Source organism: Diabrotica virgifera, chromosome 3 (assembly GCF_917563875.1).
Source record: "Diabrotica virgifera virgifera chromosome 3, PGI_DIABVI_V3a".
Taxonomy (NCBI): domain Eukaryota; kingdom Metazoa; phylum Arthropoda; class Insecta; order Coleoptera; family Chrysomelidae; genus Diabrotica; species Diabrotica virgifera.
The window spans coordinates 177,746,002-177,760,912 of NC_065445.1; the positions used below are offsets into that span (position 1 = coordinate 177,746,002).

General features: G+C 33.0%; 1 protein-coding gene across 2 annotated transcripts; it reads left to right on the forward strand.

The window, feature by feature from the left end:
• The first annotated feature begins 3,219 nt into the window (after positions 1-3,219).
• Positions 3,220-14,909, forward strand: LOC126882228 (zinc finger protein 664-like). 2 transcript variants are annotated; one of them, XM_050647042.1, is made up of 3 exons: positions 3,220-3,821; positions 13,291-14,265; positions 14,810-14,909. In XM_050647042.1, exons 1-2 carry the CDS (start codon positions 3,575-3,577, stop codon positions 14,226-14,228), a joined length of 1,185 nt encoding a protein of 394 aa, XP_050502999.1. In that variant the 5' UTR covers positions 3,220-3,574; the 3' UTR covers positions 14,229-14,265; positions 14,810-14,909. The 2 variants fall into 2 exon arrangements, with proteins under 2 accessions (XP_050502999.1, XP_050502998.1); XM_050647041.1 differs by lacking the exon at positions 14,810-14,909 and having other exon boundaries at positions 13,291-14,372.
• The last annotated feature ends 2 nt before the right edge of the window (positions 14,910-14,911 follow it).

Consider the following 14,911-nt stretch of genomic DNA (forward strand, 5'->3'; position numbering starts at 1 on the left):
GCGTCTCTCCGGCAGTTTTAATTGGTTCCTCTGAGCTAAGCCGTTCTACAGTAGTATCTTAAAGAGCTTCTCTTCCAGTTTTCCCTATTTCGTCAGTTCTTCCTCTTCAAAGTCCCAATACCCAGAATATTGAGGCTTCAAACTCTATCACCGAACAACCCGAAGGTGCACTTCAATAAATTTCATTGTTTAGCTGTCAGACAGATTCTGTGACCTTGCGCCATTTTATCGGTCCAAGTGGTCAGATCCGGCTTTGCTTAAATAGATGTTGCAGCACCGGTGTTGATTTTTCAAATAAGTGTATCAAATAAAATTTATTTATTTTAAACTTATTTAACATATAATTTTAATTAAAAAATATATCGAGACCTAATAGCGATCTAATAAGAGCTTCTCTGTATTCTATGTATTTTATCTCTATTTCTGTAATTTTTTTGTACAAAAAATAGGAGTTCCAAGCTCTACAATCTATAAGTACGTTTTCAACAATATTTTATATACAGGGTGTCCAGAAACTCTACCGACAACCGAAGACAGGAGATTCCTCAGATAAATTTAAGACATTTTAACCTAATTCTTCTAGTCCGAAAATGCTTCCTAAGGGAGCTAGAGCTCTTTAAATATGGCGTCTTGTAATTAGTTTTTCTTAAATAACTCCAGAACGCTCTCATTTAGAAACATGAGAATTGGTACGCATATTTATCTTTCAGAGATAAATCGATTACATTTATTGTGAACTTTTAGTACCGGTCATAGGCGTCCGTTTTGTGTAGGGCAACGGTTATTTTATCGGATAACTTTTATGTCTTTAACTTTTAAGCATTTTTGACACTGGATTATTAAATTATGAGGTATCCTAGTACTAAAAGGTACTCTTCCTTTAAGTCGGTAGAACACACGGTTTTCTAAAAAAATCGATTTCAAAATTTTTCGTTTCTTGAATTTCCAAAAAAATTAAAAAAAAAAACAGTTAGAAAAACGAAAATTGGTACGTTTATTTATATTCCAGAGATGAATCGATTTCATTAATTGCGAATTTGTAGTACCGGTCATATGCGTCCGTTTTGGGTAGGTCAAGAGTTATTTTATCGCATAATTTTTTTGCCTTTAATTTTTAAGAATTTGTGACGGACTTAAATCAAGAGCACCTTTTAGTGCTAGAATATCTCACAGTATAATAATCCAATATCAAAAATGCTTAAAAGTTAAAGATCAAAAGGTTATGCGATAAAATAACCGTTGCCCTACCCATAACGGAATCCTATGACCGGTACTAGAAATCCACGATGAATGAAATCGATGCATCTTTGGAAGATAAATGTGTGTACCAATTGTTGTTTTTCTAAATACAAAGGTTCTGGAGGTATCTAAGAAAAACTAATTACAAGACGCCATCTTCAAAGAGCTCTAGCTCCCTTAGGAAGCATTTTCGGACTAGATGATTTGAGTTTAAATGTCTTAAAATTATATGAGGAGTCTCCTGTCTTCTTTTCTCGGTAGAGTTTCTGGACACCCTGTATACATAATATAGGTAAAGTTTTGTTCTGAAGCTATTTCCTTGTGGCATTTTTATAATAAACTATTTTCAATGATTGAATACAAGAATTATTTTGTATTATGACAACAACACCTGACTTGGGCGTCGAAACGTTTATAAAATCATTTTTTTGGTAAAACTGTGGCTTATTTCCCATTGAAAATAGTTGATTAGGTAAAGTTTCATAGTACCTACCCATTTAAGTACATACACATTTATAAAAACATTGTGAATTTAAAAATGCTTACCTTGATTCGTCTTTTGGAAAACGGAAAAAACTATAGCTGAAATTTGATACCGTGTTTTTACAGTTGATCGCTGCACAGATTGAATTCGAACTGCCTTTCTTTTTGTCCATATCCATAATTATTATTGCACAATGCACAAAAACAAAATCACCGAACAGAACAACACAAAATCAAAGTAACCCCGAAACAAGCGTGATCTGACAACAAAAATCACAAATTGATCGTGTCAGCAGCGGACCTGTGGACCGAAAAAATGGCCGCCAGCCGTGCGCAAACCAGATGCGCGAACTCTTCCCGCCGAGTCGACTGTGCCTTCGGGTTGTTCGGTGACTCTATCACTTGTAGTGTCAAGGCCGCGTCACACCATCAAATAATTTGATCAAACTGGTTTGAGCAAACTGAAAGTGACAGTTAGTGACGTCACATCCTGAGTGTTCATTGTGGATAATAATGAAAAATTTTAATTTTAAATAAAGTACAAACAAGTTAGACAACTCAATACAAAAAATTTGATCAAACTAGACTGATAGTGAGAGCACAGATTTTTAGAATTTCAAAAAAACTGCAATTGTGACGTCACTTGGACGTACTTCCGGAGTTTGCTCAAACTGTTTGATCAAATTATTTGATGGTGAGACGCGGCCTTTATGGTTTGAATCTGCAATCTCATATATTCATTCTCCAGTGCCTGTATTTTGTATTGTAATTTTTGCTACGCTGGAATAAATCACCGCCCCATATTCTTTCAAGGGCGAATCCTACTCTAATTTTCGTATTTAGATTATTCCATCTGGATATTATCTTTTCCAGGTTTATTAGTTGCGCCTGGTATTCTCAGGTATCCCACATTAATTCCACCTTTAATTTACCGCTCACTTATCTGCAATCATAATACTATAAATAAAGAGATAGTATTTTCCCGTAGCTCAAATACGTCCGAGTTCGCGCATTGATTACGTAACTGGAGACCGGAAGTTGAATTTGAATTCTTGTTAAAGTTAAATGGGATTTATTTGTATGCATTATGTGATGAAATTATTCAATTAGCAAAATAACATTAAACTTCAATGTATTCGAAAAGAATTTAATGTCGAGATTCCAGTCAAAATAACTGTCAAAGATAAAATATAAAATACAACGGCGAACAATTCAAAGTAATCCGACTTAACGAATGATTACGAACCATTACGAACTTGCCGGTCTCCAGTTACGTCACGACTTCCGGATGTGCAATATATTCTTGTTATTTATAGTATCATGTCTGCAATCACATGAGCGCTTCCTAGTGGTATATCAAGGAAGTAAAGTTCCCGAACATGAACCATGAAGAAATGACAAATGACAATGAAGTGTGTGTGTCAAATGTCAATCTGAACGAACTGTCAAATATTGACAGTTCGGTGGTTTATTTCATAGAGTTATATATTAGCATAGAGAGAGTGTCTTTCAGAGCGAAGTGACGACACCATCTTTTTTATTTGGATTAGTTCTGTTTCACTCTTACGCATAGTAAAGCTGCTACAGTTGTCCTCCTCTTCCGTGCCTATATTCACACTGAATGTCATCATAGATTTTCGATACAATGTGTTAGAAAGAGATGCAGCAAACCAGTCCATGGGATCTTGTCGTCAGGAAGCGCGGAAGGTAGGCTCCCTCTATGGTTTATTTATGTCTATGTCTATCTTCATCTTCACTTCAATTTTCATATTTTCAATTTCAATAATCAATAATAATTTTAGCTATGCGCTATGCTTTTATTTACTTTTTGTGTTAAATTATTTTTGATAATATGGAAGTAAAACAAGGAGTTGGTGATGATACGTATCAAGCAAAAAAATATAATGCTGTTGATAATACTTCTTTGGCGATTTGTAAAATTGAAATTAAAGAGGAACCTCTAAGGGAGAGTGCACATGATACATTTGAATATGTAGCCGTAAAGAAACTTCCCATAAATACTGAAATAGCACAAGAGGAATATCAACTGATGTCAGAAGACATTAAAGACTTTAAAGAAAAACAAACAAATCTAGGAGGTAAGTAAAGCATAAGATTACTATTACTATGCCTAGGGATAGGAGTTTTATTAACCTGCAACATATCAATGTAATTTGCTTCAGCTAGTTGTTCGTGAATGCATTATATAGGATGCTCAACATTAATTTTTATCCATTTTCTATTTAACATCAGATTACTGTTCATCATAAATTATGTATCATGCTCTATGTTTTTTCATAGTAGTATTGCCTACAAAATTATTCCACCATGTTGTACGTTGTACAAACCTGGCTTGCTATTCTCGACATCACTGACAATTAGCGTGTATACGTAAGTTACGAAGGATAGATTTGTGAACATTTCCTAAAAACGGTATTCTTGACCACTGTTTGCAGAAACATGCGACCCTTCGCATTGTTCACGTCTAAATACATTTAGCAACACTGTAAATATCTAAAACATCTATATTCACTGATGTCTGCTGTAGGAATTCAGAATAGGGAACGTTAGGGTTTATTAGGGTTCGATTATTTATTTATCGTTTTTGTTACACATGGTTACACGACGTTACACAGTCTAAATATTGTTTATCCTCTTCAGCTCCAAGAAAAAAGTTTTTATTATTTTAACAATATTTTCTATTTTCTCTCCTCATTTGTGAAAACAATAAACGAAAATCTATAAAAACTATAAAAAAACTTATTTGACAGACATAATATGACAGGTCCAGCATAATGGACATCAGGACTTAGCTTTCATATAATTGAAGTATGAAACTGAAAAACATTCTGGTTCAGGAGAAATACACATATACATTTTGCATTTTGTACAAAAGAATCTCGTATTCTTAGTGCATTCAAGAGGTTTAGGCAATGCGATAAGAATTTCTATTGCTGACAGAGCATATTGGCAGATGGTCATTATTGGTTTTTCTTACATCTATAGGCAGTAACTGGACAACTGTAGATCTTTTTACAGGAATTATGGCACTTAATCTTCAGATGTCTCCGGTTTTCTTGAAATAGACGCACTAGCTTGTCTCCCACTTGCAGGTTTATCACCTAGAGCTAGTGACCTTCCAGCATACAGCTTAAATTCCTGTAAATCCATTTCCTTTGATCATTATCGCTAGGTTCACTGACAAAAAATGGTTATCTGTCAAAATAGCCTCCAATGCACTTTCCAGTAATATCTTTTTACTATCTGTAACTAAACTTAAAAAATGTGAGTATGGTAACATATTTGGCTAACTAAGTCCCAATGTCCAAAATGCTGGACAAAAAGTTTAGAGGATCGCTAACGTGTCCAGTTGTAATTATTTTCAAATATATATTTTACCACAAATACGTCGAATCATCAAGTAACATACATTAAAAACAATCAATACTTTAAAGTACAGAAAAACACTACAACTTACTGTATTTTTGTGGAGCCACCATAATAACTTAAAAAGTTTCACCACATGTAACAACAAACTACTGAGGTAGGCGCTGTTGTCAAATTTTTCAAATGAGTAAATTTGACTGATAAATAGGAAGTCCAATATGCTGCAATATAGGATGCAGCGATGCTCAACCCTTATAGTCACCGTGTAATAAATTAGTAAACATTGTCCAGCTGGCTGGACCTATGGACTGAGGAGGTTATATTTGTATTTTGAAAATGGAAATTCCATTAGCAAAACAAACAACCAATGCCAGACGAGAAAAAAATATTGCTGGAATTTATGAAAAAAATCCTAATTTGCTAAGTGCAAAATTTTCAAATGCCTTTATTCAAAAGAATTTTTCTTCTTAAAAATGACTAACTTTACTTGGAAAATTATAAAATATATTAGATATTAATGAATGAATAAAATTATATAATAACTTATCGCACCATTATTATTCTACATAAAAGTCACAGCAACAATTAAATATATTATACAATTTAAAAATTCCATTTAAAAATAAACATAAAACATTACCATCTTTACTTGCAAAGACGATGTGAATGACTATGAGCACTCGTAGCTAGTTTGGAACGTTTGCAATGTTGTGAGTGCTCAAGAATACGGAAAACTGTATTTCGTTCGCATCGTTCAATCTTGCGAATGACATTTGTACTTACGAGTGGTCAAGAATAGCGCCCCTGTACGTTGTACAAACCTGCAATGACTATTGGATCTAAGCTTGACATATGACACCTTTGCCATATCCTCAATTTTTTCATACTACAGTCGAACCTACTTATTATAATACAGGTTAAAGGAATATCCCGGTTTAAGCAATAGGTATTTGAGGTCCCGAAACGTTTATACTAGCAACCAATGATCGGTTATTAGAATATCCTGGTTATAGGAATACTTTTGCTTTTGCTTGGCACAGAGGCTATTCCAGTTAGCGGGTTCGACTGTATCACATTCCATAAAGTTACATTTAAAAAATAGATTTAAAACACTAAAAGTAAAGGTTTGAAAAGTAAATAGTACAATATCAGTGTAAATACTGGATACAAAAAGCTCAAAATAGGTATTTTAAATCAAAGTTAATTCAAATTATTATAAAAAAGAAGATCAACTGATAAATAAAAAAGGTAAATAAAGATGTAAATGTTTTTAAATCAAAGATAATTTAAATTATTATTATTAATTATTATTAATAGGTATTGTACCCTTGGAGATCGCTATGAAAATTTCCACTCAAAATAACAAAATCCAGTTTGGGAACACTGTGTGAATGTTGATAGTAACATATCCTTTTTAAGATAAACAGGGGTGAGAGCACACCAAATAGAATAGTGACGTCACGTTGCCTAGCAACCATCGATTCTCCCATTGTGAAATTCGATTTTGTGACGTCAGCAAAATAGAATTCTATTTGGCGTGCTCTCGCCCCAGAACTGTAATTTACTCCAGACAAATTAATACACACATACCTCGCTTTACAGCCTAGATACGTTCCACGAAACATTGCCGCAAACCGAAAAGCTGTATAACGAATCAATTATTCTAATACAAATTCATAAAAATTTAATGGGATCGGTTCCAAATTTATTAAATAGGTTACAGTCGTGGTTTGCCGTTAAAATTGCATTTTGTCTGTTTATTTTATTTAAATCAGAAATACATAAAAAAGCACATACACTGGTATATAAAATAATAATAGATTCCAAAACCAAAAATAATCTACAAACTCCAAGCTTTCTTGTTGTATCTCCATATAACGGGTAAATGATTTTTATTTAGTCCTGTAATAGGCCTGGATTTTTGGACAAATTAGAAGTGGTTTTAGCTTAAAATCACCAGTGGCATTTGCACCAAGTAGCAAAGTTAATCGTTCTTTAGACCATTTATAACCAGGCGCAGATTTTTCAGTTCTTGAAATGTACGTGCGATCAGATATTTGCTTCCAACAAGTCCTGTTTTGTCTACGTTAAACACTTGTTCAAGTTTATGACCACCTTTTTCTATAATTCCCTTTAAAATGTTAAGATATTGCTTAGATGCTCATCTCATTTTATTTTCAAATTATGCATAAACAAGTGGAAATAGAAAAGAGTATGCATCGAGGTTGCGTTTGCTCGAGAATGACAACATGGGGCTGTTATAGTGAAGCATTTTAGGCCATAAATCGAAACCGTGCCGTAATTGAACAGGGCCGTTATAGCGAAATGCCGTATACAGAGCGGCCCTATAGCGAGGTATGGGTGTATATTTTTTGCCAACAAAAATGAGATTTTTCAACCAAATAATGTTTCAAATATGATGTGCAAAATAATTTTTAATTGGGTTCTGCTAATGAGCTTGCTTTTTGTGTCATTAAAGCAGAAAATTTTTTAAATTTCACTCATTAAATGATTATCATCCAGTTATCATTGTAATTATTATTACTGTACCTACTAATATCCGTCGACTAATTCTGAATGATTAATGGCTTGTTAAAACATTTTATCTGTAGCAGCTTCTGGAATGTCTTAAAAATATCGAATTTCTTTGATAAAATGCACATATCCCACCGATCTTCGCTTTGATCATACATTAATTATTTAAATTTTTTAGTAGATTATATTCAGTTAATTAAAATTATTATGAAAAGGAAGATACATAAAAATAATAGGTAATTTACATAATCAGTATACAATACTATTATCAAAATATACTCCCACCATATATGATTATTCTTTTTTTTTTCAATGAAAGAAGTCTGCAACAGTTATGTTTATTTTTAATAGTGAAAGGTAGGAATTTTGGCTTGTATGTTTCCGACTTGTTTGCTTGCTACGATATTGTATTTCTTTGTAAAGATTTACTTTAGAGATGTAATAATATCTAATAAATAAACGCAATATTGATTAAATTAAAAAGATAAAGATTACTATGAGAATCGAACCCAGACTCTCCACGTCCTAAAGCAAAGACCATTTCTCATCGTCACTCCCTTGAACTGTCAAAACATTAAATAATACATTTGATAATACTCAATAGACTGGGATAGTGACGTTGCCGATGTACCCTTTGAATTAGAAAGAGACTACCCACCTAATAGGCTTATTTATCTCTGTCGAAACCGTCACCCATTGTAAATTAGCAGCACGCAATCTAGGTATTATATATCTATGGGTACAACCCGTCCCATTAAGCGCCATTTGTATCCTTTTCGATATGACTAACTTTGATCATTTATGCCACCTGTATCCAAAGAGATACAAAGGAATACTTTCACTTTAAGCTAGCTGAATTCAAAAGAATCCAGCATTTGTATTTAATTGAATTTGGGCCTTATAAACCATGACCCGTTGGTCCAAAATTTGTTTTTGGCCAACAATTTTACAGGTTGATAATTAAACATAATAAACACTTTTAATGAATAATATTGCATTAATAATTCTGAATTATTGTGAGTAGTAAACAAAAACAAACATTTGAGACAATAAAAAAATTTTACATACACTATATTTGTGAGTTTGTCAATATTTAGCTTGGTCATATTTCCAATCATGGCTACTTTTTAGTCTTTTGTAGCAAGCCTTACATCTTCTTTTCTTATTATCATCAACTAAAACATGACTTTCATGGATTTGATTAGGCGGAGGAGGTCTTGTAACACTTTCGTCCAAAAGCTGAGTAACAACTTGTTCCTTGAATTTCGTGATGGACATTTTTTCTTTGTTACCATCTAATGTTGAAGAACGGTAAGGCTGAACATAATTTTCTTAGACATATCTATAAAGGAGTGGAGAAAAACAGATTATGGCATAGACGCTATAATTTTGAACTTTACTACCTTTATAGTGAGACTATATAGTATTGGTAGATCTATCAAAATAAACAGACTGCGGTGGCTAGGCCACTTAGAGAGAATGAATGAGGTGGAGCCATTTGAAATACATTTATAGCCAGAGACCGGATGGAGTGAGGAGAAGAGGCAGGCCCAGAGCACTATTTAAGGACCAGCTGGAAGACGACTTGCAAGTGTTAGAAGTGCGAAATTGAAAAACTAAGGCGAAGGATAGAAAGGAATGGAAGCTGATTCTGGAAGAGGCCAGGACCCACCATGGGTTGTAGAGCCAATGATGATGATGACCATCTAATGTAATCAATACCCATTTATTAACGTAGTTCCTGTTAGCCATTCTACTGCTAATTTTTGGTACCATTTGACCAGAAAGATCTCACTTGTAGTCTAAAATGATTATCGGTTCTTCTCTTTCCTCGCCGCATCTTCTAACACGAAGATGATAACTGCTGTGTTTTGTTGAAATCGTCAGAACATCTTTTTGCCTTTTTTTTTTTCTACCCATTACCAACAAAATCCGACAGGAGCAAATGTGTTTGTAACGCTGAATCCAAATCGATACAAGTTGCCAACAGCGTCAATTTATGCAAATGGACCACTCGTATCCATTTCAATACAACAACGTTTTTATGAGAAAATAACATTATATATAACATTGTGTTATGGACATGTTTATATATTATAACATGTTTATGAATTTTACAAATTGGTCCCCAGAATTGTGTTCTTTTTATTATGGTGGCGCTTCATGTTAAATGGCGCTTTTTCACATGTTAAAAACCAACCATTATTTGGGTAAGCCACTAAAAATAATAAAGTCAGATGTGATATCAACCGAAGTTCAAAAGCATAATGATCACTTCTGGTATATGTTCAAAAGTATACATAGGTTTACTACTCACACCTATAGGTCACACCTAGGAGGAAGTTAAAAAAATGGATAACAGGATATCGATGGGTTTTTGACAAAACATTTTTGGCAAAAAAAGCAACAAACCCACATTTTTCAGAATACGACTTTTTCTTCTTACAACTTTTTGGCTAATATAATTAAAATTTTGAAACTATGATAAATTAGTAAATAATCTACTAATTTATCATAGTTTAAAAATTTTAATTATATTAGCCAAAGAGTTGTTAGAAGAAAAAGTTGTCTCCTGGAAAATATGCGTTTTGTCGCTTACTGTGTTTTGTATACCCATCGATATAGACCTGGATGTTATGAAATGATTGTGTAGCAGAATTTGATGTATTAAAAAGTAAGCAACAAAAGCAGTACTCTGCATTATCCCTGCACTGGTTACTAGTAGATTTGATACAGCCTTGTAAAATTTCGTATGTTTTTATATACAGGGTGTTTGGTAACGAATGGGCCATAGCTTAACCTTAGATTCCTGAAAATAGTTTGATTTAATCTAACTTACTTTGGTATGTAAGTTGATAATAACCAAAATACAGGGTGTCAAAGTTAAACTTTTATTTTGTTTATTCTTGAATATTTCCTAACACTGACAGCAAGGGATAACAACACGAAATTTGGTAAGCGGGGTTTTTTGGGACGAGAAACTTAAATTCGCCACTAAATATGATGTATTACCCAGAGGGTGCCACATACGTCTTTCACGCTCTACATAGTTTTTGAATCAAACCTTTTTTTAGATAAATTCGTTTTAAATCAGCGATGCAAAATATTTTTTTGCATAAATTCTCAGTGTATCACATCTACAACACCCTTATGTATCGGATTACAAAGTATATTGTGGGGATTTTGTGGATTCAAGTGAGATTAGACAGGTCAGTTCTTTGAGAGCCTTGCTCATGGTCAGTGGTGACTGGATGGCTACCGCTGTTTGTAAGAATTTATGAAAAAACCTGTGAAACTGCTTTGAGGTGCATTTATTTCAATAGATAAAGAAAAATTTCAATAGATTTGCGTTCTTAGATTCTGTTAATAATGTTCAATTCCTTGCCTGTTCTACGTAGAACCTCAACATTAGTCACACGACCAACCCATGAAATTCTTAAAATGCCTCAGCCTATGAGCTTATCATATTTTACTGTACAAAATTCCTTTTTTTGTAGCCGATAAAACAAATATATATGTCACAGTTGACATCCCTGTAGTTCTGTATTATAAGCTCTTAGAGAGCGAATATAGCCTTTCGGGTGCCTAAGGCAACGCGGAAGCCAAATTGTGCCAGTGATACTTGTTCTTCGCATTTTTTATATATTCTGCCGTGTATCAGTTTCGTTTAACAGAATTCAACATGATAAACTCATACATACAGTGAGCACGTAAAGGTTGGAATAAATTCATTTTCTCAAGAACGGACGATTTTGGAAAAAAATCCCGAAACAGGTCAATTTTTATTTTTAAATTACGACTTTTTGGCATATATATCATACTAGTGACGTCACCCGTCTGGGCGTGATGACGTCATCGATGATTTTTTTAAATGAGAATAGGGGTCGTATGGTAGCTCATTTGAAAGGTAATTCAATTCTTTATTTAGTAATATAAACAATAACATAATTATTTATACAGGGTGCAAAAAAAAATATTTTTGAATTAAATTTATTGACATAAAAAGAAGAATGTGTGTAATTTATTTAATTCAAAATACATTTTACTGCTATCAGAAAACAGAAAAAAATGTTTTTTGGCAAGTAAATGTTGTTTTTTGCTTAAATTCAATATTAAAGCAGCCACCCACCAGCCTCGTGACAATTTGAACATTTAATTTAAGCCAATATCAATGATTATTTTTCAAATATTCATTTTTTTCTGTTTTCTGAGAGCAGTAAAATGTATTTTGAATTAAGTAAATTACATATATTCTTCTTTTTATGTCAATAAATTTAATCCAAAAAAAATTTTTTTGGACAACCTGTATAAATAATTATGTTAATGTTTATATTATTGAATAGAGAATTGACCTTTCAAATGAGCTATCACACGACCACTATTCTCATTTAAAAAAATCATCGATGACGTCATCACGCCCAGATGGGTGACGTCACTAGTATGATATATATGCCAAAAAGTCGTAATTTAAAAATGAAAATTGACCTGTTTCGGGATTTTTCCCAAATCGTCCATTCTCGAGAAAATGAATTTATTCCAACCTTTACGTGCTCACTGTATATTGAAACACAAACATACACTTAGATCCCAAGGATATAATTTAATAAAAAATATATACTACAATCAAACCTCTATTGGTCCTGTCTTTCCAAATACCTTGCCCTGAAGAATGAGTTCCAACAAGAAATACTTCTGTTCATTCCTCGTAACATGGCCAGCCAAGATATTTTATTCTAGTTTGCGTTTTTTGATGGTGTTAATTATCTCACATTTCTTGCCTATTCTACATATGTCCTCAACATTAGTCACACGATCTACCCACGAAATTCTTAACATGCATCTGTAACACCACATCTCGAATGCCTCGAGTTTTCTTAAAGAAGCTTTGGAAAGTGTTGAGTCCATATAATAACGTAGGAAATACATAGCATCTGCTTATAGAGATTTTGGTAGCAAGTGGTAAATCTTGACTTCTAAAAAGAGAATCATTATGAACACTGATCTCACTTTTCCTGTGCGTTGTTTTATTTCCTCAATTTCCCTTACTTCCCCCTTATATCCTCAATTTCCCTTACTTCCCCCTTATATCCTCAAATTGTTTTAAAGAAATAGATTATAATATAAAATTATAATAAGTGTATGGGTCATTGTTAATAAATTTGCAGTGACAAGCTTTAAACCTATATAAATTAATAGCTGATCCAAGTAAATTAATTTTATATGTAGGACAGATAATAGAACAAAACAAATCGTTTATCCACAATTTGTTTTGCTATTTTTAATATGTTGTTTAAAAACAAATTTTCAATACTTTTCACTACAGATGTGACTGTCCACGGACGTGATAACTCACGTTCCGTGTACAAGATCAAAACGCAAAAAATGAAGCTTTTAAAAAATATATGGATTATAACACTTAACATTGCAGATTTATCAATACGATAAAATTGAAAGTAAAAGCAATTTTTATAATAAAAATTAGTTGTGACCTACTTTCTTCGTATTTGATAAGAACAACTCGTGTATCATGTATATTCCTGTATACCGCGAGGTTACTGCATGCGTCTGGGTTTTTCTAATGACACTAAATAGCACTGTATTTCAGCTATATTTTTGGCGTAAAATATATGTTAATTTTTATTTTAGGCTTTCCTCAAGAGAACACATCGGAAAGTATGAAAACAATACTCGTACATACATGTAATAAAGAAAAACATATGGGTCAACCTATTGAAGAAACTACATTAAAATGTGAAATTTGTGTTAAGCAGATTGCCCATATAAGTTCATTAAATAAACAGATGAAAATTCAAAATGAAGAAAAACCACACAAGTGTGAAATTTGTCTTAAACAGTTTGGTAAAAAAAGTTTGAAAATACATATGAGATTGCACACTGGAGAAAAACCTTACCAGTGTCAAATTTGTTTAAAGCAGTTCGCACTAAACGATACTTTTAAAAAACATTTGAGAGAGCATACTGGAGAGAAACCTTATAAGTGCGAAATTTGTTTCAAACTGTTTGCTCGAAAAGCTAATTTAAATGAACATATATATGTTCACACTGGAGAAAAACCCTACAAGTGCGAAATTTGTTTTAACCAGTTTAACCAAAACGGTACTTTGAAAAAACATATGAGACTGCACGCTGTAGAACCACTTTACAAGTGTGAAATTTGTTTGAAACAATTTACTTTAATGGAAAGTCTGAAAAAGCATTTTAGATTGCATACTGGAGAAAAGCCTTACCAGTGTGAACTTTGTTTTAAGCAATTTAGTCAAACCGGAAGTTTGAAACGACATAAGAGATTACACACTGGAGAAAAACCCTACAAGTGTAAAATTTGTTTTAAGCAATTTATTGAAACGGGAAGCCTGAAAAAGCATTTGAGATTGCACACTGGGGAAAAACCTTATGAGTGTGAGATTTGTTTTAAGCAATTTAGTGAAACGGGAAATCTGAAAAAGCATTTGAGAGTGCACACTGGACAAACGCCTTACACATCTGAAATTTCTTTTACGCAATTTACTCAAAGAAATTCTTTAGATGAACATTCACACATTCAAACTGGAGAAAAATCATAAAAGTGTGAAATTTGTTTTAAGCAATTCGCAATAAAAGGTATAGGGGAGTCAATGGAGTTTTTGCTAACGGAAAAAATCAAACAAGAGAGAACTTTTTGTAATTTCATTAAGAAATGTTTAATAAACAAAAAATTTTTATTATTACATAGAGATGAGGGCTGGGATCACTAGGCCCCCTAAGCCCATTTACAAGAAAAATGAAATGATGCGCTCAGAGCAACAGTGGCCTAAGCTACAAATTGAGCATTTTTAGATTAAAACATTTATCAATAAAAGCAGCAACATTAAATCTTCGGATTAACCACCTACCTCTATATTTGGCAAAATGGCGCTACATTATTTGTAGCGCCATCCCATAAGCATAATGGAAATACGAATGCAAAGATTGCATTTATCTCAAAACTTTGGGGGTTAGGCCACTGTTGCTGTGAGCGCCTCAAATAGTACCTACATTACAAAAAGTTAGTTTCGCAAATAAACTATAGACTAGTAGATTGTGCACAATACTGGTCAGTTTACAAACAAATAACTGTCTAGTTGGTTTTTGAAAGCATTTATAAATGGAGAACTTATAATTTCAGTTGGGAGACTGTTCCATATACTAAAAATACGATTACACAGAAAATGTTGGCGCCTTATCGATGAAAAGAGTTCCTTCTTCACTTTCAAACTGTGTCCAGTCT

What these genes read in the sequence shown, in the direction of transcription:
- LOC126882228 (XM_050647042.1), top strand. Translation starts at nt 3,575, where the DNA reads ATGGAAGTAAAACAAGGAGTTGGTGATGATACGTATCAAGCAAAAAAA. An exon ending in AAAACAAACAAATCTAGGAG is followed by an intron (nt 3,822 to 13,290) that starts GTAAGTAAAGCA and finishes TTTTTATTTTAG; the next exon opens with GCTTTCCTCAAGAGAACACA.